The sequence below is a fragment of the Phoca vitulina genome, unplaced genomic scaffold (genome assembly GCF_004348235.1).
Source record: "Phoca vitulina isolate PV1807 unplaced genomic scaffold, GSC_HSeal_1.0 scaffold1, whole genome shotgun sequence".
NCBI lineage: Eukaryota > Metazoa > Chordata > Mammalia > Carnivora > Phocidae > Phoca > Phoca vitulina.
In genome coordinates this window covers 13,664,141-13,690,408 of record NW_022589704.1, presented here as the reverse complement: position 1 = coordinate 13,690,408, position 26,268 = coordinate 13,664,141, and the positions used below count along the sequence as shown (strand labels likewise).

Genomic DNA, 26,268 nt, shown 5'->3' with positions numbered 1-26,268 from the left:
GGCTAGATCTCATGACCTTGAGATCAAGACCCTGAGATCAGGACCTGAGCCAAACCCAAGAGTTGGACCCTTAACCGACGGAGCCACCCAGGCGTGCCAGATGACATGTTTCTTAAAGCCAGGGCCTCCAATGAAGTCCCATCTACACCTCCCCCAGCTTTGTCTTTTCCTACTGTAGAGATGCTCATTGGCGATCAACATCATAAGAGGCACCTCTAATGTGTTAAACAGGTTTCTAAAAATGATCTTATTACTATTGTGAATTTATTTTATAAATTCAAATTAATGTAAGTTACTTGCTATCAAAATCAATAATTAAGAAAAATAAAGCTATTCTGGGGTACACAGTAGTTGATATTGGGTATTAAAGATGATATCTGGGGCCTCACTTCAGACCTAGTCTCGATTTATTTATCTATTTTGTTATCTGTTGTGCAGTCTTGATATGAAATCCCGAAGTCCATAGGTAAGTAGTTGTAAATGGTAACAGGTTTATTAAAAAGCCAGAGGCTTGAAAGAATGGTTATAGGGAATGTGTATTTTAAGATTATCTCCACCATAGGTTCTGGCACAGGGTAAGAACATAATAAATATTTGTTCATTGACGTATATTAATTTACTCGAATGGGTGTGCATTATTCCAAATTCCAGAAACATATTCATACATACATAATATAACCTTCTTCATCCATGACTTATCTGCAATTTCGAAGAAGTCCAAAAATCTCTACCAAGGTAACAGAACATTTGTACTGAAGTCTAAATATGTACTAAGCAGCATATTGCTTTTTATTAAATTATATATGTGTGTAATCAGACATTTGCACACAAATGCTAGAACTCCACAGTCTAGTCTAGTCTCACTGTTGTACTGAGAAGAAAGTGAAGTCTGTCACAGCTACTCACATAAACACATAGTGGAAGAGGTGGGATTAGAAGCCCTATTTCCAAATGCTACTTGCTGTATGTAGGATAAATGAACCCAAACCATCCTGAATAAGCATGTTAAGATTGCAGCCATTATTCTCTTCCAAAGGATCTTGCTGTACCTGTACTCCTTTCTCCTTCCTACAGAGCCTTAGAAATGCTGAAGCATATCTATGCTTATTGCCCTTAATGTTAACTTGTTCTGCCTCTTTGGGTTAGGGTCAAGTTTATGTGAAGACAGAGCCAGTAGCCAAGGACAGTGTTATTTTAGGACCACTGGGAAATTTTTCCTGTCCTACTCAAAATATCCCTTTTCTCCTTAACAATATCTTGACATTCCTGAACAAAGAGCAGTCCCTTTCACCTTTTCATTTGACTGGCAAAATAAAGCCCCTAAACACAACCCTTCCCTCTCTCCCTCATCCTGCATGAGGCAACACATTGTTTGAGATTCAGAGGCAGATTCATAAGGTTGATTTCAGAGCAATTACTCCAAGTATTTTGTCTGCAGAGAAGAGAACATGAGTGTTCCAGGATTCTTAACATGATGGCAGGGCAGTAAAGGGGGTATTAAGAAAACATCCCGAGTGAAAAATAAAAGAATGTGTAGGGAAAACAGGGAGAGGCAGCAAAGACAAACTTGAACATGGGATGTCAACATCTAGCTCAGGGATGGTCCTATGCTATATGCTAATTATTTCCTGTTAGTCTCCCTTTGACCTTGACACTATTCTATCCCTTTCTGAACTTCATATTCTGCCCTCTTCTGCCAGCCTGACTTACCCTTTCTTCTCTTTCTTACAAAACCAATTTGACAGGCATTTGTTCTTGGTAACTGTGGATCACAATAGTGGTCATGTTCCTCAGTGATCGATCGATCAATCTACCTACCTACCTACCTACTTATCTATCTACCTACCTATCTCACATTTTCTTTATCCATTCATCCATCGATGGACATTTAGGCTGTTTCCATGTCTTGGCTATTGTAAATAATGCTGCAGTGAACAGAGGAGTGCATACATCTTTTTGAATTAGTGTTTTTATTTTCTTTGGATAAATACCCAGAAGTGGAGTTGCTAGGTCACATGGTAGTTCTATTTTTAAATTTTCGAGGGACCTCCATACTGTTTTGCATAGTGTCTGCACCAGTTTACATTTCCACCAACAGTTCATGAGGGTTCCCTTTTTGACACGTCCTCATTACAACTTGGTATTTCTTGCCTTTTTGATACTAACCACTCTAACAGGTGTGAGGTGATATCTCACTGTGGTTTTGATCTGTATTTTCTTGATGATTATTTGTATTTCCTAATGATGAGTACTTTTCATGTACTGATTGGCCACTGTCTGTCTTCCCTGGAAAAATGTCTATTTGGATCCTCTGCTCATTTTTTAGTTGGATTGTTTTATTTTTTTGCCATTGAATTGTATGAGTTTTCTGTATATTTTGGATATTAACCCCTTATCAGATACATGATTTGCAAATATTTTCTCACATTCAGTAGGTTGCCTTTTCATTATGCTGATGGTTTCCTTTGCTGTGCAGAAGTTTTTGAGTTTGATGTAGTCCCACATGTTTATTTTTTCTTGAATGCAGTCAGATCCAAAAAAATCTTTGCCAAGATGGATGTCAAGGAGGTTACCACTTATGTTTTCTTCTAGGAGTTTTATGGTTTCAGGTCTTACATTCAAGTCTTTAATCCATTTTGAGTTAATTTTTGTGGATAACGTCAGATAGGGTCTGGTTCCATTCTTTTGTATATGTCTGTCCAGTTTTCCCAACACCATTTATTGAAGAGACTGTCCTTTCCCCACGGTATATTCTTGGCTCCTCTGGCATCATGTACTTTTTGTCATTCTTGTCTCCTGTGAATCCCAAGTTCAGTGCTGATTTTTATGTGTGAAGGCTTATATTTTACACTCTAGCCTGAAATAATGTTTCTCTCTAGTATCTTTCTATGAACACCATTTAAAAAAAAAGTGAGGTTCTTAAGCTTTAATAATAACACAATTTCAAATTTAAAGAATAAAAATTAGGGAGATAAACACATGCTTCTTTTTTCACTCTACCATAATTGCAAGTTTTTATTTTGGACCCTCAGGAACCCATAAAAAGAAATGATCAGCTTAAATTGGTAGCAGACATAGGAGAATTCTTCTAATCCAGGAGGCATGAACATGATTTATTCTAATAGCCTCTGAAGGCCAAGTAAATGATTTGTTTCCACTACTGACCTAAATATGCACAGTCTTTAATGGGGAGTGCTTAGGCTTTGTAAAATCATTTTAAAAATAATTTTTCTATTCAGTGTTACGGTCTTCATTATTTCAGGAGATGTGTGAGGATTATATTCTGGAACTTGTGATTTTCACTTTGAATACACATAGTTCATTAAAATCTCCTACTTTGTATTAGTATTATTCTTCCCCTTCTTGGTATCAACTTCCACTTCCTTTAGTCAATTAAGGGAAATTCCCAACAGTATTTCAGTTACATTTGTCTTGCTTCTCCTGATGTTTCTTCTCATGCTCCATGAGAATTCTAATTCGACGATGATATCCAGGCCCTGTTCTCAGTGGAGGTGTTTCCTCTGTTGTTTTAATAGGGGATGAATACGACGAAGGTGAAATCTTTCACATATTTATTTTGCTTGATGGCATCGTGGACATAAGAAAAGGTGTGTGGGGGCAAAGCCATTAAAGATTTCAACAGACCTTGATCCCAGGGTCCTAGGATCAAGCCCTACATTGAGCTCCCTGCTCAATGGGGAGCCTGTTTCTCCCTCTCCCGCTCCCCCTACTTGTGCTCTCTCTCTGTCAAATAAATAAATAAAATCTTAAAAAAACAACAACAACAAAGATTTCAACAGACCTGAAGTCAGCAGGAAGTCATATACTTGGAAGGGCAGCTAAATGCCACTTTCTACAATCTCTCACTTCATATGAGGTCCTCCAACTGCTTGGACACAGCTTCCAAGTTGTAACCGCTTCTCAGAACGGTTTTTAGAAAGAGGAAGTCTCGATGTTAAAAAATGCTTTGCTTTTTAGTTGTGCTTACAAAAAGCGTGTGACTAACATGCAGATATTCCAAATATAGTAATTACTCAGGAAAGCCTAGCATGTGGTGGGACCTTCCCAACACAAAGTTATAGGAAGTTAACTCTCAGGAGTAACCTGAATTTAAAGGGATGTTCAGAGATTTGGTAAAAGTTAATATTCACTGGTTTGCAAAAAAAAAAAAAAGATTTGCTGTTTTGGAAGACCATTGTTTTGCTCTTAGTAATGTAACTGAAAAATACATGGCCTCTTTTCCCTCCACCTCTTTTTTTTTTTTTGTATACTCACTGTTACAATCCCATTCTCCTTAGAGTAGCTCAAGTGATTTTTTAAAGAAGGAAACTGGATCACGTCTCACTAGGTTAAAATTTCCCCAGGCTTCTGTTGCGGTAGAATGAATCCAAGCTCTTTTCTGGGGCCCACCAGGCCCCTGTCTCCTTCTGTGGTTTCATCTTACTCCAGCTTTTCTAACCATCAGTTCAAGCCTCCCCATTCTGCTCAAGAGATCATGCTGATTCCCAAGACAGGGCACTTGCCCTTGCTCTTTCCTCTGGGAATCCTTTCTCAAGTTCACAGTGCTGGTAGCTACTATTCCTTCAGACCTGAGCTCCAATGGCATTCTGTGAGCTATTCCGTAGCTCCTTAAAATTCTGCATTCAGGAGTTGAGAGCAGCCCTTCCAAGTATCCGAGTCTGGAACAGTTGTTTCTGGGAGCACAGGAAATCTGGGCCAATAGTGCCCAAATCTAAACCATGTATCCACTAAAAACTTAGGCGTGATGTGTATCTTCTCGACATCTTCACTTGAGGAAAGGGTTAATAACAACTTCACTTTTGATTGTTGTGTTTTTCTGGATTATTTGCATCATCTTAGATGGATGACGCAATGTGTTAGGAGATTCTAATTCATTGCAGTTCTTTAATTTGAGCCCCTCCAATCCCATCCAGGAATGTTATGTTTCAAAATGTGCCATGTACTTAGTTTATTTATCCAATAAGTAATAATTGCACACTAACCATGGGCCAGGCATTCTCCTAGCCTACAGGGGATTCTGCAAGGAAAAGCCCCACCGTTTGGGGATTTTTGCTTTATTGGGGGACACAGACACTGAATAAATGACTAGTTCAGGTAGTAGGTCAGGTGAGCTTGTCTCTGAAGGTGACATTTGAACAGGTGCAGAACAAAGACACCTTTTCCCAAAGACTTCCTTTCCCCAGAGTCCAGAAAAAAAAAAAAAAGCTATTTATTTTCCCCTTTTACTATTCTTAAACATATGTCACTTCTGTGGAAGTTGTTTATTTACATGACTTTTGATATCACAGTATGAAAACACATGAAACCAGTGGCAAATCTGAACGCAAAATACAGAATATCATCAGAAAAATGTTTTGGTCCAAACTGTTCTTTTCTAGTCATGTTATATCTGCTATTGAAATGACAGCTCACAAAAGAATGGTATAATGATACTTTAAGACTTTGCTCAAAATAAGAATAATTTATATCTCACAATCGATTCTGTGCATATACAACAAAATATATGTTGTTGAACAAAATGTTCTATTGTAACAATTATTTTTAAATTTTGTAAAATATACCTTGACATTAGATTAACATACATGTATTTGTAAACAATGGTAGGACTTAAACATAAATCATATTTCATATATGGAAAAACCCAAGGAGTACTCTTGATAGGTTCTTACCGGGGTAACTGTCGGATGTCTCCAGAATACTGTTCATATTTGTAGTTTACCACATACCATTGGGAACTATAAAATTTACAAGCCTGAAAGAAAAAAAAAGACAATTAAAAATTATCGTTAAAAAATTCAGCTGTCCTGGCAAAAAGCACAGCGAATACAGTTCTCGTAATCTCAGGGGTAATGTTAAGGTGGCTATGTTAGCGATTTTAAGGTAGGTAAGGGGGCTTGCTCATTATAATCATTTCACATTTTTGAGTGAAATGGAAATCAAACCTTTCCCAGACTCTTGGAGGAGGAACTATTTAACATATTTATTCTATTTTATGCCATCAAGGAAAGCCTAATTTAATCACCCAATGAATCATCCCAGATACGTTGCTAACCTCAAGTACCGTCATTTTTCAGCTTTCCTTAGCATCCTTCCATTATTTAACAGTTCTTAGTGGTAGAAGATATTATTATTTCTATGTGATCTTTTCATCATAATTCTGCTCATTCTTTTGTCAGTAACTTATCTTTTCTCCTATGTCAGGTGTGTTGTTGATTTGAAATCAGTTTTTCAGTTTTACCTCAATGCTTTCTAAGGTCCAGGCTTCTCCATGATTACTCATTGATTTTTATAAATATATATGAATAAAAGATGACCAAAAAGTTGGTACATAGTGGCCGATTTTTCAGTATTTATTGATGGCAAATATTTCCCAAACATCTACCATGTACCTAGCAATGTACTGACCATGGAGTGGTAATGGGGGTTTCACTAGCTGGCCTTTTTTTTTTTTTTTTTTGAGCGCACACTTGAGGGGGGGAGGTAAGGGGGGTTAAGGGCAGAGGGGTGGGAGGGGCAGAGGGAGAGGTAGAGAGAGAATCTTAAGCAGACTCCAGGCCCAGGGTGGAGCCCCAAGCAGGGCTGGATCTCATGACCCTATGATCATGACCTGAGCTGAAATCAAGAGTCGGATCCTTAGCCCATTGAGCCTCCCAGGTACCCCTCACTAGGTGGCTTTTAAGATTCCTTTTGATCCTAAAATTATATGAACCTGGGGACTGAGCAGCTGACATGAAGATTATAAGAAGATCTTGTCTTCTCCAGTGGAGAAAATGAGGAGCAATGAGCATCCTGCAATGTGAGAAGTAAAGACCTACGGTTGTTGGGACCCAGGAAGGGGTCAGGCAAGGAGATGTGCGTGAGAGGAATCACTTGGGGTGTCGAAGTGCTACAAACAAGGGAAAGACGAGCACTGTCTGCAGAAACAGAGAGTGGGAGGGAAGGGCCCAGGGCTTGCTGCAAAGAGGCTGATGGAAAGCACAGGGTGCAGGCACCTGGCTCAAGATGCAGGGAAAGGCAGGGTGAGGGGAGAGTAGTTGAGTGTCGTCAGCCTCTCTGGACTTCTCTGGCCTTGAACTTTCTTGGTGCCATGACTTTATTTGTTCAGGGAAGCACCCACCCTCAAACTGGGGACAGAGGCTAAACAAGGCGTGAGCCTGGGGTCAACACTGGAGTAGGAGGATGTTGGCAGAGAGTCGTGGAGAAAAACAGCAACAAGACAAACGGATGTGGATAACAGCAAAGGGAATTCAGGAGATTGGGATGGACTGTGGATGGAGAGGGGAACGGGGAACAAAACTGAATATTAAGCTAAAATGAAGTTACTTAACTTGGGATTCCTGAGCCAATTCTGCAAATCATATGTTTCTGGAAATAAGAGGAAAACTAAGCCCTGATAGGCTCCTTGGCTAAAAAGTTCCATCTTCATTTTAGATAAAGATGCCAAGGATTCAGGCAAGGAGCATATGGGCCTGAGGCATCCCAAGGCCATGGGGACAGAATGTTCACAATCACAGTTCTTTCTCCTCTTCCTGCTTTTTCTCTATTCCTGGAGATAGCTCTCAAATGCGAAAAAATATATTTAAAAATGGAAAACAAAGAGCATAAAACCCACTCCCTTTTTGTATTCCCTTTCAATCTTTTTTTCTGGTCCATAGTTTTACCTGGTTCCCCTCTGAGTGTATATCTGAACTTGAATTTTTTTTTTTATTCACTTAATGGCATATTCTAGATATTTTTACATTGGTTTTCTAAATTTTATGACCACTTTAAGTAGAATAAAATATCATTCCGTAATTTACTGACCCAGTCTCCTAGTTTTGGAGGTCATTCATTCATTCAACAAACATCACTGAACCCTTACTGGGTTGATCTAGGTGATGCGAATACATCAGTGAACAAGGGACAAAAATACATGCCCTTTTGAAAGTTATGCCCTTGTGAAAAGGTGGTCAATAAACACAAAATAAGTAAACTGTGTACATGCTGGAAAATGGTAACTGTCATGTGAAAAAAAAAAAGCAGAAGAGGAACATGGATAGAGTTGGGGGAAGGGGGCCAATTTAATAGAATGTTTAGGGTGGGTACTTCAGATGGGCTAACATTTGAGGAATGACTTCTAGAACAGGACAGAGTGAACGGTTATTACGGCTCTTCAAATTTTGTGCCATTGTAGGAAATATGATGTTTTTTTTAATAAAAATAAGTCTTTTATAAAAAATGAGAATTTTTCAAAAAAAATGAATATTCAGAGTATTTCTTCATGCATTTGGTCCTCCTATCCTCCCCCAAGTCTCACCCCTTCAGGGTTATTTTCTTAGGACAGAGTACTCCAAGTATTTTAAGAATTCTTGGTAAAAAAACTGCCCAAAGAATGTATATTTGTTATAAGAAAAAGGCAAATCGAGGGTACAGGTCTGAACCGGGAGCTATATATCTTTCTTCTTGTTCTGGAACTAACCCACTAATACTGCCTTTCAACATGACTTTTGGTCAAATCATTTCATTTATTAGGATCTCAGATTTAGGTAGTGAACAATCAGAATATTAGACTGGATTGAGAAATCTCTGTCCCATAATATCCATCTCTACACTCCCTAATCTGGAGGTTTAATGGGACAAAGATGCACTGATTTACTCATTATCCTTTCTTGCTATGGACAGTATCTATGTTTAGCCACAATAAACATGTATACTTCATGAGTATTTCACATGATAATCACAATATGCCACAGGCTTACCTGAATCCGAGATGTGTATATCCTGAATTCCACTGACCCAAAATGAATGTGGAACTTTCTTATATTACTATAGTCTAGCAAAGAAGTACTTGTTTTCTGGTTTGGAGTGGCACCTACTTGTCAGATATCACACTACTAGGTGCTTTACATATGATTTTAATAAGAACTCTGTGAGATTTTATTTCTATTTTATAAATCACAGAGGCAAGGAGAGGCTCAGATCATTGCCAAAGGTCCTACACATGATAGAAGTAGGATTTCAAATTGGATTTGTCTGACTCTAAAAGTCCATTCAGCTAATTTATGAATTGTTTGATGATTGCAGACTTCTTTTTTCTTTTAGGCACATCTGGACCATCATTCCAGATGTTTATATGGCATTTCTGCTTCCGTCTTGGAGTCAGACAGACCTGGTTTTGAATTTTGGTGTTAGCTGTGGGATTTCAGTTAAGTAACTTAGTATCTTTAAATTTCTTTATCTGTTTAAGTAATACCAACTTCATAAGGATCTAATAAAATACTTCCTATAAAGCACCTAACATAGGGTAAGTACTTAATAAATACTTGCTTTAAAAATAACCAGTTTTCCTAGCATGTTTGACTCAGTGTATAATTCACATTCACAATAGTTGATAATAGCAACTAGTTTTTCTTGATTTATGAAGTACAGTTTTGGAGAGACATATTCGCTTTGATTATCAAAGAAATCGGCTTTAATAAAATTCCTTCTGAATTTATTTGCTATGTTTCATGTATCTGGTGGTGGGTAGATGAGGATTAGGGGTGGTGTAGATGACCCTTAAAAATCCTTCTAAATCTGCGATTTCTTGGATTCTGAGAAAGCCAGTGCATTTTACAAACACATAGATGTTTCTCCTACGTAGTAATGGCATTTTGGAAATGTTATGCATAGAAAATTATTCTCTATTCTTTGTTCCAGCCCACACAGTCACTCTCATTAAGAACTATTTAAATTATGACTAAAACTCTTCTTTGTCCGAAAACTAAGCTGAAAGGACCTGCTGCAAATTCAAAGTCCCAGGCTACCACTCTGCTTGTTACTGTAAGGGTTCCATTTCCCCTTTACTAACTACCTAGCCCATGATACGGGTTTCAAAATACCAACTTCTCATCCTTGGAGGCTGCCACCATCTACTTCAAAGGTGAAGACCGTGAATATCTCGCAAAAGTGTGCTGAGCTGGTGAATTTTTCTAAACAGCAATGCCCCAATTCACATTATATTAATTTATTATGTTTGCTTGTTCAGCTTTTATACTTGCTATCTCTGCTGTTAACGCGTTTAGACACGAAAAAGCTGAGCAAGGTCAACATGCTTGAAGGCTTTTATACCATTAGGATAATGTTTCCTGAACTGCATTGTGTTCATTAATTATTAAGGATTGTTAATTAAAATGCAGATTCCTGGGTCCCATGAGATCCACTGAATCAGAATCTTTATGGGGGCCCCCAAATCCATCATTCCATGTCATTCCATGGAGTGACAAGGTGGTCCTTGTGCTGTTTGCCTATGAACTGAAAGCATTAGGGTCCTGACTTCATACAGTGGGCTCTAGTAATTGAGGTTATCCTCCAACTGAAAGACCAGGGGGCATATCATCTCTAGCATGGCATTTTTATTTATAATGTACATTCAATATTTATTTGAATGAATGGATTTCCTATATCCTTTTTCTTTTAGAAATAACTAAACATGACACTATGGAAGTTCTAAAAATCTAAATACTTTAGAAAAGATTGGGCAATTGTAAAGGGCACCCTAAAATACTATAAAGAAAATATTTCATTTTTTCCCTCTCCTCTTCTCTTTAGAGAATCATCAGAATCAATTCAAATCATGTTACTTACCTCAAATAGCAATTTGGGTTTGGCAATGTAATTTGTCCATCTCTTAAAAGCTCTGATTATTAGATTCTGGCTACAGAGTAATAAGCAGGTAATAAATGGCTTTTCAGATGCAAAATTCTTTTTCTTTCTGGCTGTAGAGGTTTATTTAATTACATGACTAGTTTCTTGCCAGAAAGATGTATGCAACCACAAAAGGTGTTCGTTTTGACTCTGAGTCACCACTGGGATTAATTCTGTATTTGTAAAATGATGGTGGTAATTTCACATTCATGCCAGTCTTTATTAAGTTTAGAAGTAATTATGCCTATTGTATAAATGTTGAAAATGTAGCATCATGAAATTAAGTGAATTTAGGCAAATTATATATTGAAAATGTGGCTGGATGATTTATTGTCCACACTGAGACACTACAAAGTGAGAGATGAGAGAAGGGGCTATTAGCCAGGCCAACAGGTAGAAGATGAAATTATTCCTGCAACCAAGACATGTGGTCACTCAATATGTTGATATTTTAGAGAAAAAGAGAAAAAGCACTGAAAATATTTTTTTTTCTTTAGTTGGATCACATCTATGTATTCCTTTAAAAGGAAATGATTTTTACGGTACAAAAATAAGTTGAACACAATGATTTTTTACCACTTATACTACAGTCTTGGTAAAGAAAGAAAAATGTTTGGACAAAATAAGCGATGTAAATATAGATATGACTCAGTTTCAGAAATCATGGTACAATCCAAAGAATAATGGATTTTGGGTCTGAGTTTTTAAAATACTGCTTGATACTAGATAGTGTTACTATGGATGTAAATATGTATGTACAATGTAAAAACAGAATGTCCTATCAAATGCCAACCATAAATGAGAATCATTTTTCAACTATTTTGCTACTTTGAATTATAGAGCAGCCTAAATTGTTATCTAAATTGGAAGCGAATCAAAATATTTGGTTTGTTTTTTTTAAACTGCATTGTATTAAGGCAGTTGAGCAAACTGTAAAATTAGACTTTCATAAATCACACCTGTGCCTGACCCGGGAACATACATTCTAATTTCCCAGCTAGAGCTCACAAGTAATTTGTCAAGGCATGAATAATGGATAGTACTAAAAACCTTGGTAATATTATGATCGAAATCATTCTTTTCATGTAAGGCATAAAATCTGGGTTGTAATTCAATATGATTGAAATTTTTAGGTTCAAACTTAAAATGGGTTCTTTTTAAACATTTTTATATGTCAGGGTTTCAGACTTGTACTTCTGTGTTTCCATCCACTTGCCACTAAATATTATAGGATGATTTTTATTGTAGAGAAGAGGAAGCTAATTTAGAGCTGGGACAGTTTTGCATATCTGGAAGCAAAACTATTATTCTAGGGATTTTGGTGATGAGACATTAAGACAATAAATTTCTTCAAGGTCGTTAATGTAAAACTCAAAACTATTTTGTTTTCATCAGGGTTTTCTATGTACATTTTATCCCAATGCCACTAGAAAATAAATGCATTTGAATTTACCTTTATCAACTTTTGTATGCTTATTATCTTTAGTGTTATACATGTAGTGTAAAAAATAAAATGGGTGATCCATTTTGTTCTGGCCATGATAGGAACAAAATTATTATACATAAATAAGATAGGTCCAATATAGGACAATAACAAATTTTGATCTCATTTTTCCATTACTTGAAGTTGCAAAATAAATATAGCTTAACTTACAAGTTCACTTTTAAAAGGTACACACAAAATGAAAAGTCCCATAACCTCCAACAAAGCCTTATCAGTGAATTAAGGGCCCCGTTCTTCAAAACAGAAACAAATTTTTTTCTATTCACACTAATTTTATTAAGAAAGGATTATGGTGGGGGGTGGGAGGGATGGGGTGGCTGGGTGATAGACATTGGGGAGGATATGTGCTATGGTGAGTGCTGTGAATTGTGTAAGACTGTTGAATCAGACCTGTACCTCTGAAACAAATAATACATTATATGTTAAAAAAAAAAAAGAAGATAGTAGGAAGGGAAAAATGAAGGGGGGGAAATCGGAGGGGGAGACAAACCATGAGAGACTATGGACTCTGAGAAACAAACTGAGGGTTCTAGAGGGGAGGGGGGTGGGAGGATGGGTTAACCCGGTGATGGGTATTAAAGAGGGCACGTTCTGCATGGAGCACTGGGTGTTATACGCAAACAATGAATCATGGAACACTACATCAAAAACTAATGATGTAATGTATGGTGATTAACATAACATAATTAAAAAAAAAATAAAGGGAGGGACGTAGAACCTACCGCTAGATAGGAGAATTACCAAAGAATATAAGGGCCATGTTTTTAAACTGCCACAGAAACATTAATAAAAATGTACAGTATAAGAAAAAAAAGAGAAAGGATTATGGTTTTTCTTTAATCTGGAGAGTTGGTTTTTTTTGTGTGTTTTTTTTTTTTTTTTTAGTTACATTTTCCCCAATAGCTCTCAGTAATTTAAATTGTGCAGGTAGTTCTGATGTTATATCAAAGGAGTTAGTTCTACAGTGAGGAAAACCATGCTTATTGTGCTCTGGTGGAAAGTGAATGAATGCCTTAGAATCATTCATTTGCTGCCTAATGATTCAGAATCAGAAAACGGCACTCATTTTTACTTAATTTATACATACAAAAAAAAAAAAGCCCCCAATCATTTATTAAAATACTTATTCTTATTTCTGAGTAAGTTTGAGTGCACATTTTTCTACATATGAGATTCAAACAATTTGTGTAAAGTACAAAGGCACTTTGACTAAAAGAATGGTTTCTTTATCAATGCCCATAATATGCAGTTCAAAATTAAACATGAAGCACATAAAATTATTTTAACCATAAAAGTGAGAAATGGAATTCCTTATTTTCTTGAAACAGGATACATTTCATTCTAGTTAGGTATGTTTCTTTTAGTTAACAAAAATGGGCAGCATGAAATACGTTTTAAATCATAGCCAATCCTCCTCTCCCCAAAATTTTCTTTCCCATGTCTGGGATCCAAATTCTTTATTATTTTTTTTTTTAAAGATTTTATTTATTTATTTGACAGAGAGAGAGAGAACACAAGTAGGCAGAGCAGCAGGCAGAGGGAGAGGGAGAAGCAGGCTCCCCGCAGAGCGGGGAGCCCGATGCGGGACTCGATTCCAGGACCCTGGGATCATGACCTGAGCTAAAGGCAGCCGCTTAACCGACTGAGCCACCCTGGCGCCCTGGGATCCAAATTCTTTAATAGATCCTTTACTTCTCAACATGATGCAGCTTCTACCTTGAATGTTTATAATTTTCTCTTGAATTAGGTGAATGCTATCTATCTGGGTCCCAATGGTGGAAAAGGAAGAAGAGGCAGAGGAAGAAATTTCTTTTTCAATATTATACTCATTTTATCATATTATTTTTTATGTTTATAAAATTTCCCTTAACGAATTAAGCAATATTTTAGTATACAATGTAACAGCCTACTGAAATATTTTTAACTTTGGTATGCATAGAGTATTTTGACTGAAGGATTCCGGTACTTTTCTTGGGTTTACTCTCAAAGTGCTTTGTAGATAAAGAGACAACAATGTACTAACACCTTGTTTGATAAGATTACACATCTTTCCAGAGTTTAACCCACTGTAATCAGGTTGTGCTCTTAGCCTCTGAAAATGTTCTGTTAAAGAACTGCCAATCAGAGCTACCCTACAACCCAGCAAGTGCACTACTAGGTATTTACTCCAAAGATACAAATGTAGTGATCCAAAGGGGCACCTGCACCCCAATGTTCATAGCAGCAATGTCCTCAATAGCCAAACTGTGGAAGGAGCCCAGATGTCCATCAACAGATGAATGGATAAAGAAGATGTGGTATATATATATATGACGTGGATGCAACTAGAGGGCATTATGCTAAGTGAAATAAGTCAACCAGAGGAAGATAATTATATGCTTGCACTCATATGTGGAATTTAAGAAATAAAACAGAGGATCATAGGGGAAGGGAGGGAAAAATAAAAGAAGATGAAATCAGAGAGGGAGACAAACCGTGGGAGACTCTTGACCATAGGAAACAGGCTGAGTGTTGCTGGAGGGGAGGCGGGGTTGGGGGATGGGATGACTGAGTCATGGACACTAAGAAGGACACATGATGTAATGAGCATTGGGTGTTGTACACAACTGATGAATCACTGAACTCTACCTCTGAAACTAGTAATACACTGTATGTTAATTAATGGAATTTAAATAAAATAAAATAAATTAAAAGAAAAAAAGAACTGCCAATGACTCTGATTACCAAATCCAATGTGCCCTTCCTTATGTGATACCTCTTTGGCATTTTGTACCATAGTCTCATGGTTGCTATGGACTTTTCTTTAATTCTGAGAAATCAATATCTTCTTGTTTTCTTCATCTCCCTGTCCACTCCATCTCCGCCTCCTGAGCAGGGCCTTCCTTACTAGCGCCTTAAGTGAGAGTGTAGCCCAAGGACCTTCCCCTCAGCCCCAGCCAAGTCCCCATGGCACTCCTGGTGAACTGTTCCAGGCTCAAAGCTTCTACTTTTCAAATCCAGACCAACTGCCTACCCCTTCCTCCTGCATTGAGACCTACCTATTTATCTCCTTCTTGGGCATCTCTGTCTCTATATGCCTGTTGGCCAGTGACATTATCTCATTTGTTTCTTCCAACCCTGCTTGAGCAATCTTTACTTTCTTCTGGGCATCTTACTTAAATTACTGGCACAACTATCCAGCTAATAGCCCAATGCAGACATGTGGGAGTAGTTGCCACCATATTCCTCTCCCTTGCTTTCTTTTCAGTCACCAACTTCTGTCAATTCTATCTCCGCAATAGCCCTTTACTATCACCACTATCATACTGCCATATGTTAGTGTAGGTCTTTAACCCAGCTGGACTATTAAAATAGTTTTCCATCTGTCCAGCTTCTCTTCAGTCTTATTCATCCCTCCCACATAAGCAAGCCAACCCATTCTCTGGTCTGTTTTTAGCTAATTTTTTCTACCATATGAACCTGACCTCGTCTCTCCATTTTATAGTAATACTCCAGGGGTACTTGTAAGATTGCTTTGGAAAAATCTGATCACTGGTCTGTTATTTCTTGCCTGGTGGTAAGCTCCTTGAAGGCAAGGACTGTGTTATGTCCATTTGGTATCAACAACTTAGTAAGTGCTTGTTGTTGAATAATAAACCCAGTCCAATCTTCCATGCAGTGGACAAGGCCCTTCACTGCAGACACTTGGTATGTGATCCATAGTAACAGCATAAATCAGTGGAAGAGGAATTTTCTATGTGAAGAATTTAACCCTTTGTAAAGACAGGGTAACCAACTTCACCCAACTGAACTCTAAAGAGTAGCTTGTTTGAGCCACTGAGTTCACATTTGCTTCTTAGATGAAAAAAAAAAAAAAATCCAATAATTAGGTAAGGAATTGAGAGGAGAAATTTAAAGGCTGGAAAAAGGTGCTACTCTGAACTTTATGAGTATTATTATTTACTACAAACTTTGAAATTAACCTTATGTATATTTTTGATTTGCTGCATGAGGATAAGTCCATAGAACAACCAAAACGTGGGGTGTATCTGGGGTTGTGTCCTAGTATTCCAAGAGGTTTACCCTCTGGACAAAGATAGACACTTTTGATACAAATGGTAAGAGGTTTGTCCATGAAAAGAAAGAAATAATTTATTTGATCTTTTGGGAGCTGTAGTATTCCTTTTCTCTTCACCACCATCCGCCTTAATGAAATGCATGTCAAGTTTCATCTAATAGATTTTTTTAAAGATTTTATTTATTTATTTGACAGAGAGAGACACAGCGAGAGAGGGAACACAAGCAGGAGGAGTAGGAGAGGGAGAAGCAGGCTTCCCGCTGAGGAGGGAGCCCGATGCAGGGCTCAATCCCAGGACTCTGGGATCATGACCTGGGCCAAAGGCAGACGCTTAACGACTGAGCCACCCAGGTGCCCCTAATAGATTATTTTTTTAAAGATTTTTAAAAAATGTTTTATTTATTTATGAGAGAGAGAGAGAGAGAATATCAGCGGGAGGAGAGGTGGAGAGAGAGGGAGAAGCAGACTCCCTGCTGAGCAGGGACCTGGACGAAGAGCTCGATCCCAGGACCCTGAGATCAGGACCTGAGCCGAAGGCAGACACTTAACCTACTGAGTGAGTCAGGCGCTCTTTCACCTAATAGAATCTGTTTCACTTGAGCTGTACTGTGTTCCTAGTTTCTGATGATCTCCTTCCCTCAGATTCACATCAGAATTTCTCAGATGGTTTTCAAGAGATGTGGGGAAAATGGACAGAATTTCTTCATGGTCAAATAAATATGGGAAATACTACATGTCATATTCTCTTCTGAGATAATCTCCATGGATATTAGCAAGTTAAAGACTGAGTGTGTGTGTGTGTGTGTGTGTGTGTGTGTGTGTATGTGTCCTGTGGACATCCTGCAGACCTGGCTTTCTGCAGAACATTCTGTGCGTGGAATTGTGAAATTGGTGTCTACTCTATCTCAACCATTTGTTCTGTTGGTTTTTAGTGTGGATTTTCTACCAAAGCCTAGAGATTTCTGCATTGAGTCTGATTTGTACTTCCTGTTCAGTCTTGGGTCTTATTTCATTATTTTTTTTCCTAGAGAAGCCAGTATTTATGGTCTAGGACCTGCTTACAATCTAAACTTTTCCTTGCCCTAACAACCTAATACTGTCTGTATGAGGATAGTACATACTTTGTGTGTGTGTGTGTGTGTGTGTGTGTGTGTGTGTGTGTATTCATATATAGAAGTAAATGTAGGGGCGTCTGGGTGGCTCAGTCCGTTAAGCATCTGACTCGATCTCAGCTCAGGTCTTGATCTCAAGGTTGCAAGTTCAAGCCCTGCATTGGGCTCCAAACTTTAAAAAAAAGTAAATAGATATTTGTTTCTATTCTTTATTTTTTTAATATTAATTTTTTTTGCTTCTATTCTTTTAATGTTTCTATGACTCTTAACATCCCCAAGTGTTTTATGTCTTGACCGAAGTGAGGCTTGGATTCTTGAATTCATGATTTACTTCTTACTTCATCATTATTCTACTCCTGCAGCAGATGGGTTTCCAGAAATTGGAGAGGGCTTTGTTGGAAGAGTAACTTGCTATACCTTACTATTTTGCCAGTATTTCTCTCAGCCATTCAGGTGAGGTGGTCCCTAGACCCTTGCTCCCTGTTGGGCCACAGTATCTCAATTCTCAATTCTCTGCTTTCATTCTCTTTGTTAAGAGAGACCTAACCGAGAGCTTAGTTTTAATTAGTGTTCTGAGCTACTGGCTTTATATTATTCTATTGTGTATATTAAAATGAAAACTTTGCTATAGAAGTTTTGCTTAAGAAGTCTGCATCCTGTTTATAGATCTCTTTAATTGCTCCCCCAACCCTCAGTGGGAGGGGTGGTGCTTGCTTTATCACGGAAGTGTTTGGTTTCTTTTTATGTTTATAGATGTTGATTTTAAGTCACTTATGAGAATCAGATAAAGACGCTGCTCCCCAGTTGTTATTCTCCAAGTGTTTTCATATCATTGCTGTATTTATTTTTAGAACACAGTATTAGAATTATTAATGTGCTTATTTAAAGATAAAGAAACTGAGGCAGAAAAAGTTAAATGTGTATCAAAAGGAAGGACATAGTCCCTTGTGAACAGTGGAAATACCCTCATCAGGTCAGGCTGTTAAATGCATGGTTTAAAGGAATTTCTCAAAGGGTCAGAGGTAGCCAAGTTGGTAAGGACATGGAGCATGGGGGTCAGAGAGACCAGGGCCTTAATTACGACTCTGAGTGAAGTGGGACAAGTTAATCAATCATTCAGAACCTGTTTTCTAGGCTATAAAGTGAGGTAGTAAGACCCATTACAAAAAGTGCTCAAAAATATACGTATATGTACTATGTTGCTCAACGATGGCTTGATGATAATTTATCATAACTTTGTGAAGTGCTTTAGTGAAATAAACCTATACTCTTGTGCGGGGAATATTTAGACTTATATTGAATCGACAAGGAAGAGAATTAATAACAGATAAAACAGAAAAGGGACAGACTGTTCATTTTATTTAAACTCTTATTAAAAATATGAAGTCATTCCAGATTAAAAAAAGAAAAGAATGCTCGCTGCCTTTCAAAAGGAACTGAGAATTGTCAAGGTGGAGTAAAGTGAGAGATAATTCAAAATCAGTATTGAACTGGATGTGTTTAAGTTGGATTCATGCCAGTTTACTGCTTAGCAACCACGGTATTTGTCCTCACCACCCCGTGGGGAGCTACAGGGCACTTATTGCAGAGAGGACCACAAAGGTTGCTTAGTGCAATGATGCAGAGGCTGTAAGGGAAACACGTGTTTCTGCAAAACGTCAATGAATTCATTTCATTTCATTCAGAGTAAGTGCTGGCTTACTCTGGTTTCAAAAATCCAGCAACGTTTCTCAAAGTGTGGGTCATTAACTATATGCATCAGAGTTACCTGGCCAAAATGAGTGGGATTGTCAGGGAGGAGACTGAGGGCCGTAGTCCTTCCAGAGGACAGCTGTAGTAAAGCATCTTCTGGGCACTTAGCATCATGGTTAAGAGGCCAGAGGCCATTGTGATTGCATGGCAAGGGTGGGGACGCTGGATCTGTCCCAGCTGTGTGATGCTGAATACTCGCTTAATCTTTCTATAAAAGTTCCCTCGTCATTACAAATTGCTGCTGCAGCAACATATGTTTATAATCACTGCAAGTACAGGGCTTAGAAGTGTATCTGGCACAAAGAAAGTCGTCGATAAAGGTTAGCTGCTATTACCTATTGGGGTTGAGACTTCTGGCCAGCATAATTCTCTGGGATCATTTCTCAGTCTTAACCCAGCTCTCTGGTGACCCTTTCTTTTTATCTGCTGTCTCCAGGCTTGACTATTCATGTTCTATTATTATCACGTGATATTTGTAACTGGGGTTTCTCTTCTTCCTATCCTCTAAGTACAGGCTTCCCTTTATTCCCATCCTTAAAACCAAGCAAACTGGCAGTTTTCACAGCTAGTGATACAGAAAAATTAGCAGGGAAGAAAGTAATTTCTTCCCAGGCTTCCTCTTCTTTCTTTTCTTTTCCTTTTTCTACTTTAGATCCATGCAGTTGAGAAAAGCATAAGGTTCATTCATGTTGCCCAGACACATGCTCTGTCCTGAGACTTGCAACATAAAATTTTGGGCAGATACCTGGGATCGAAGGTAAAAGACATTGTACTTGACTTTTCCTTGGAGCAGTTCTTAGGAGAGAGGAGAAGCCAAGGGTGGAAGTGAGGAAAGCAGGAATAACCCCAGGCTGGAAGCAATTGAAAGGTAGGAACAAAGGTAAAGGCAGGAAATTTCACCCCAGAAGAAATAGCAAGACAAAGGCAAATTTTGTGGTCAATCTCTTCTTCCCAGAAGTTGACATTCTCAGAAAACTACAGAAATACAGGGGTCAATCTGGCCATTGGAAGTCGTGGTACAGAAGTTCATGAAAGCAACAACAAAACTAAAGGTCTCTAGGAACCCTAGAATATGTTCAGATGTCTCCAGTGTTGTACTGGTCTGCTTTTTAGGTTGCCCTTCCCCTGGGAAAGTAGCTAAACTTGACACTGTGGTTGGATCCAGAGATTGGGGGTGGGGTTTCTGAATCCATCCTGAGATTTAGGATTTGAGCTGACTGGCCCCACCTTGAAGGCATGCCAGATAATAGAACAAGCAGGTGTGAAGAGCCAAGGGCTACAGCAGGCCGGCCACCAAATCCAAGGTCTCAGAGCCTCAGGTACCAGAGACCCACAGCTAAGACAGCTAAGAACCCTTGGTTCATGTGACAGCTATTTTTCACAGCCTAAAGCAGACTGCTGAAAACCTAGAAATGGACAAATACCCAATGCACACAGAAAGAGGTAAAAAGACCATGAAATGAAAAGTCCCTAAAATTGTGGAAATGTTTATAAGTCCATAGTGGTTCTATTACAAGTGGTTATGAATGGACTGTAAGGGATGAATTTAATTGGCTTCTATGAGGGACAGAGAAGCCCAGCAGGTGGAATCATAAAGCAAAATACATAGGGGATTCTGATCATTCTGTATGATATTTTCATTATCAAAGTAAAATAATAATAATAATAAAAGAATTTGATGTAATCTTTAAGGCAACTAACTAATGACTCAAAGAATAAAGTTGGATTTTAACTTCAGAAAATTTTAGGAGAGAGACTTGGGTTGCTTCCAATTCTGAAAGCATTTTAAGATATATTCTAACTAATTTTTTCCAAAATATTTTTTTTAATTACAAAAATACATTTGTAATGCAACAATACGGAACATATAAACTGAAAACCAATTTCTCCCTTCCCCTTATAATCCCAAACTTGTGACATCACCAATGTTATGAGTTTATTATACAGATTTTAATACTTTTCTAGCCTTATATAAATAAGCCATATTTATGTATATATTTATAGGTTTTATACCTTCAAGCTAACATACTATATATTATGCAACTTACTTCTTTCTCTTAACAACATATCATGGGCCTCCAAGCTAATACATTTAAATATATGTCATTTTTATTGGTTATATATTTTTATAAAATATAAATGTGCCAAAGTTTATTCAACCCCACCCTTATCAAGTGATATTACAAATTGTTCAGTGTAGCAATACTCATGCTTGTAATTATATTTTTATGCTCCAGTGTTTTTTTAAATAATATGCATGTTACACATTTATATGTACTACTTAAAAGATACATTGGAATTACATTTCAAAAAGTTATAGACATGCAAATATTACAAACACTGTGTGATAATGTTTAATTCCTATATTGCTACTGTCACTAAATAATATTCATCTTAAAATTCTTCTTCATACAAGTATTATACATAATTTTTGTTTTAATTTATATTTTCATGACTATAAGTAAATGTTGGCAACTTTGTGTGCCCCTTGGCCAACTGCATTTCCTCTTTTTGAACTGTCTGCTCCTGTCTTTTCCTCATATTTTCTTGGGTTATTTATCTTCTTATTATTAATTTGTAGGATTTTGAAAATTAAGAGTATGTGTATGTGTGGCAAAAAGATATAATAAATTACAAATAACTGCTCTGATTAAATATTTTCTTTTGGTTTTATTTATGGCACCCTTCATCATATAAAAGATTTTTATTTGCTTAAATCTGTCCATTTCCCTTAAATTTCTGATTAAAAATGTTCTCCTATAGTTTTAATATTTTTGTTTTTAAAATTAAAATTGTTTTTATTGATCTGAAATTAATTTTTGTGTTAATGTGAGATAGAACTTTATTTTCATCCAGAATGAATAACCAAGTGGTATTTATGAAATTACCTACCCTTGAGAGATATCTGAGAATTTGAAATGCCGTGTTTGTCATTTATTAAGTAACCATATTTACTTGGATATATTTCTAGATACTCTGTTTCATTTCACTGATTTATTTTTTTATTCCAGAAGATAGAAAAATTTGGAGAGTGTCACAATTTTTTAAAGTTAGCATTTGTCTAATACCAAAGTGAGGAAGAAAACTAGAGCCAATTTCACTCATGAATATAAATGCAAAAGTATGAAATAAAATATTAGCAATTCGAATGGAGTAGAGTATTAAGGTAAAAATACAATTTGAGGGCGCCTGGGTGGCTCAGATGGTTAAGCGTCTGCCTTCGGCTCAGGTCATGATCCCAGCGTCCTGGGATCGGGTCCCGCATCAGGCTCCCTGTTCCTTGGGAGCCTGCTTCTCCCTCTGCCTCTCTCTCTCTCTCTCTGTCTCTCATGAATAAATAAATAAAATCTTAAAAAAAAAAAAAAAAATACAATTTGAACAAGGAAGTTTATACCAGAAATACAAATATGGATCCACAGGACAGAAACCTATCAATTTTATTACCGAGCTAAACTCAAGTGGTAAAGCTATTATACCAAAAGACTGCATATGGATTTCATACTATAGGGTAGCCAATCTTTAGAAGCACTTAAAGGGACCAAGAAAGATCCTTCTTAGACATTTCTTTTATGCCAGAAACTGTCATAACACCAAATTTCATAAAACATCAAAGATGCTAAAGGCCTCCCTCTAAAATAAAAATTAAGACAGGATGCCAATATGAGCATTATAATTCAACATTGTTTCAGAGATATCAGATAATAAAACAAGGCAAGAACAAAGAAAGTTTTAATTGTTTGCAGATGATATGATACATACTTAAAAATCAAATAAGAACCATAAGTGGTGTCTCTCTATCTGCAAAAAAATAAAGTAAAAAATGAAAACAAAAATTAACATTACAAAAGAACTATTTGGATAAAGAAGTTTAGTGAGCTAGTTATACATATTCAAAAGTCAATATATTTTCAAAAATATCAGCAATGAACAGTAAGAAAAAGAATTTGTTTTAAAAAATTCTCACATCTGCAGGTGCCTGGGTGGCTCAGTCAGTTAAATTTCTGCCTTTGGCTCAGGTCATGATCTCAGGACCCTGGGATAGGGTCCTGCATCGGGCTCCCTGCTCATTGGGGAGTCTGCTTCTTCCTCTACCCTTCCACCCTGCTCATGATCTCTCTCTCTCTCATGCGCGCTCTATCTCAAATAAATAAATAAAATCTTTAAAAAAATTCTCACATTTACAACAAAAGTATAAAGTACTACAAGAAATAAATTTATAAACTATAAAGAAATAAATTTAACAACAAGTTAAAGACCTTTACATAAAAGTGCAGTATTTCAGGGAAAAAAAAACTCAGGAAGAACTGGTTAAATATTCCCAGTTATGAATTCAATATCATAAATGTTTCAAATCCTACCTAAGTTAACACCTATTTACATATTTACGTAAGAACTTCTGTAGACCTTGTCTCACCGGTTCTGATTTTTGTGTGTAAAAAATGATTTGCCAACTCTTTTTTAAACTGTGATGCCCTACCAGATATGAAAACTTCCTCTAAGGTGACTGTAAACAAAATATTGTGGTACTGATGTCACATTTATTACTTTTATCAGTAAATATGAAAATAGTACACCCAGATATCCTGATGTTATCTGGACCTGTACTTTTTCCTTTTTTTTAACTCCTTAGAAGGCAGTAATTTAATGTGAACTTTGGGGAAAAAATATTGAATTGGAAAAAAAAAAGACCCGTAAATTTATGGCAAAAGATTTGGACTGAAGTGTATAACATAAAGCATGTTATGATTAATACAGATTGATATTAATACATATGCTAATAAAGCTAGCTTATATTCATGCACATGTGTTTAAGAGCTAAGAAAGGGTTTTGCTATGGAATGTAGCTTTAATTAAATCCTAACTGGGATACACCATTTTCTCTCAGGATTCAGTTTCACCTGTGCTAAATTTTCCCACTGCATTTTCTATAAAGGAAGGGCTAGCTTCATTTATTCACTCCAGAAGCATCTTCTAAGTAGCTGCCCTAAAGCATCCTAGGTTTGGTTAGAAGAAGAAGCAGTTTTGTAGGTCTCTCTTTACCATCTAAATGCAAGCAAATGCTATAATAACAGATTTTTATCATAGCTGCAGGGATTTACCATGAACTATTTCCATAGTTAGTATTAAAAAAAAGTATCTCTCTCTCTTTTTCTAAAGATTTTATTGATTTATTTGTGAAGGAGAGAGAGAGAGAGAGAGAAATAGCAAAAAAGAGTAAGAGCAGGGGACAAGGGGAGAGGGAGAAGCAGGGAGCCCAAAGTGGGGCTCGATCCCAGGACCCCGGGATCATGACCTGACTGAAGGCAGACACTTAGCTGACTGAGCCACCCAGGCACCCCAAAAATTTATCTCTTAAAATAGAAACTCTGTTATCCAAAATTCTCACATCCTATGGCCTTGCCAACAACTCAGTCTAGGTAAGCAAAATAAAATCAAATCTTTCCATTAAGAATACAGAAGTGCTCCTCAATATGAGGATTTTAAGTGATGTAAAAGCAAAAGAAAAAGAAGTCCAAAACCTGAAGAGTCACCAGATAATGAAAAATTGATTAACAGGAAAATACAAAGAATCTACAGGTGACACGAGCTGAAAGATATCAATCAATCATAGCATCTGGAATTCTCTACTGAGAAACAGAGGAAGACAATAATAATAGGAAGTTGTATTGAGCACCACCAGGGGAAAACAAAGCTTTATAAAGGACTAGAAGCACACATTTACCTCTTTCACCAGTAAATTTTCTGCTTTGTGCTCTGCATCTTCAGGTACCGTGGAGTACAACGTCCGGATATCCCAAGACACCGTGGCCGTCTGGGAAGAACAATAAAAAGAAATTATGTTCTTCAACTTAGAAGCACTGAGCAGCCCACCATACAAAAAAAAAAAAAAAAAAAAAAAATAGAAAAGTGCCTTAGATCTTAGCATCTAACAGTAAAAGAAGACAGAAACTTTCACTCTCTGGGAGAGAAGAGCCAACTCTCTGATAGCTCCCCAATGTTACTCTCTATCAGTGAAGTTCATCATTTGAGGCTGTTTCATTTGGCTGCAGAAAACAACACTTGGGCCATCTATATATTTCGACTAGCTTACTTCTATTCTATTTTTTGTTATTGTTGTGCTCCTAAAATAAATTTGAAGTGAAAGAGAAAACTTACAAAAGCATCATGATTTTAATCATACTGTAAATAATTTCTTGAAGATCCACAAGGTAAAGTTAATCCTTTTTAGAAGCTCTGAGTGTTTGTGTGTGTGTGTGTGTGTGCGTAGTCACAATTTTAGGGGTGGGAGGAAAGCGAGGGAGTTCAGTAAACCTGGATCTTGAAGAAAAAAATAACTTACGCTTTTGGTGTCATTACTTCTGTTAAAATAAACAAAACGTTTTCAACTTCAGTGCTCAACAAACAACTCTGCATTAAATGAATAGATGTAAGTTAAAAGTATAAAAGATCTTAAAATAAAACATCCAAAACAGAATTTCATAGATTGTTTCTTCTTTATATGACATAGAGTCTTCAGTTCCATTAAGCTGGGGGGAGTGTGGTACACCCTAAAAACGGTAGCTTTCCCTCACCAGCCCCCAGCTTTCTTTAGACTGTACTACTTGGTGGCTCCAGGGGCCCTGGGGTGATGAGTCTGTTAACATACATGGCACCAACATTTGGGGTCTTTTCCTTTGCATATCCCCAAATCCACAAATGATTCATCAGAGTTTCTAAAACACAAACTAAAGTTCATTTGAATTGTTCTGGATGAAAGGCATTTTTTCTAGACTAATTAAGGAAACAGATGAGAATCTCAAAACCCCTCCTAAGTTTTGGAGAAGATGGATAGGGAAGGGGCTAAGGGAATTTGGTCTTCTGAGGTCACAGAGCGGCAACAAGAGCTACCACCAACGGCAGCATCAGACCTTTTCTTTCAGTTCGAGACTCATGTTTTCTTCAAATCGCCCTTTTGCTTCACTCTTGATATAAGCTCCCTGAGGGCAAGAACTTGGATCTCTTCTGTTCCCTACTATAACTTCAGTGTCTAGTTGGGTATTTAAATATTGTTAAGTGTGTTGAGTGTGTGTGAGTATGGATATGTGGGTTCTCTGCATGTGTGTGTGTGTCTGGTATGTGTCCGCATGAGCATACATGATCAGGTGTATTGCAGGAGT

General features: G+C 37.2%; 1 protein-coding gene across 14 annotated transcripts in view; it reads right to left on the bottom strand.

Annotated features, from left to right (window-relative positions):
• DOCK10 (dedicator of cytokinesis 10) overlaps positions 1 to 26,268 on the bottom strand; it is a 255,238-nt gene that overhangs the window by 109,987 nt on the left and 118,983 nt on the right. For all 14 annotated transcript variants that reach the window (XM_032401129.1, XM_032401125.1, XM_032401123.1 and 11 more), the window contains exons 3-4: positions 24,834 to 24,923; positions 5,691 to 5,773 (exon numbers count right to left, since the gene is read on the bottom strand). In XM_032401129.1, coding sequence (XP_032257020.1) covers positions 5,691 to 5,773; positions 24,834 to 24,923 — 173 coding nt within the window. The remainder of the gene's footprint in view (positions 1 to 5,690; positions 5,774 to 24,833; positions 24,924 to 26,268) is intronic.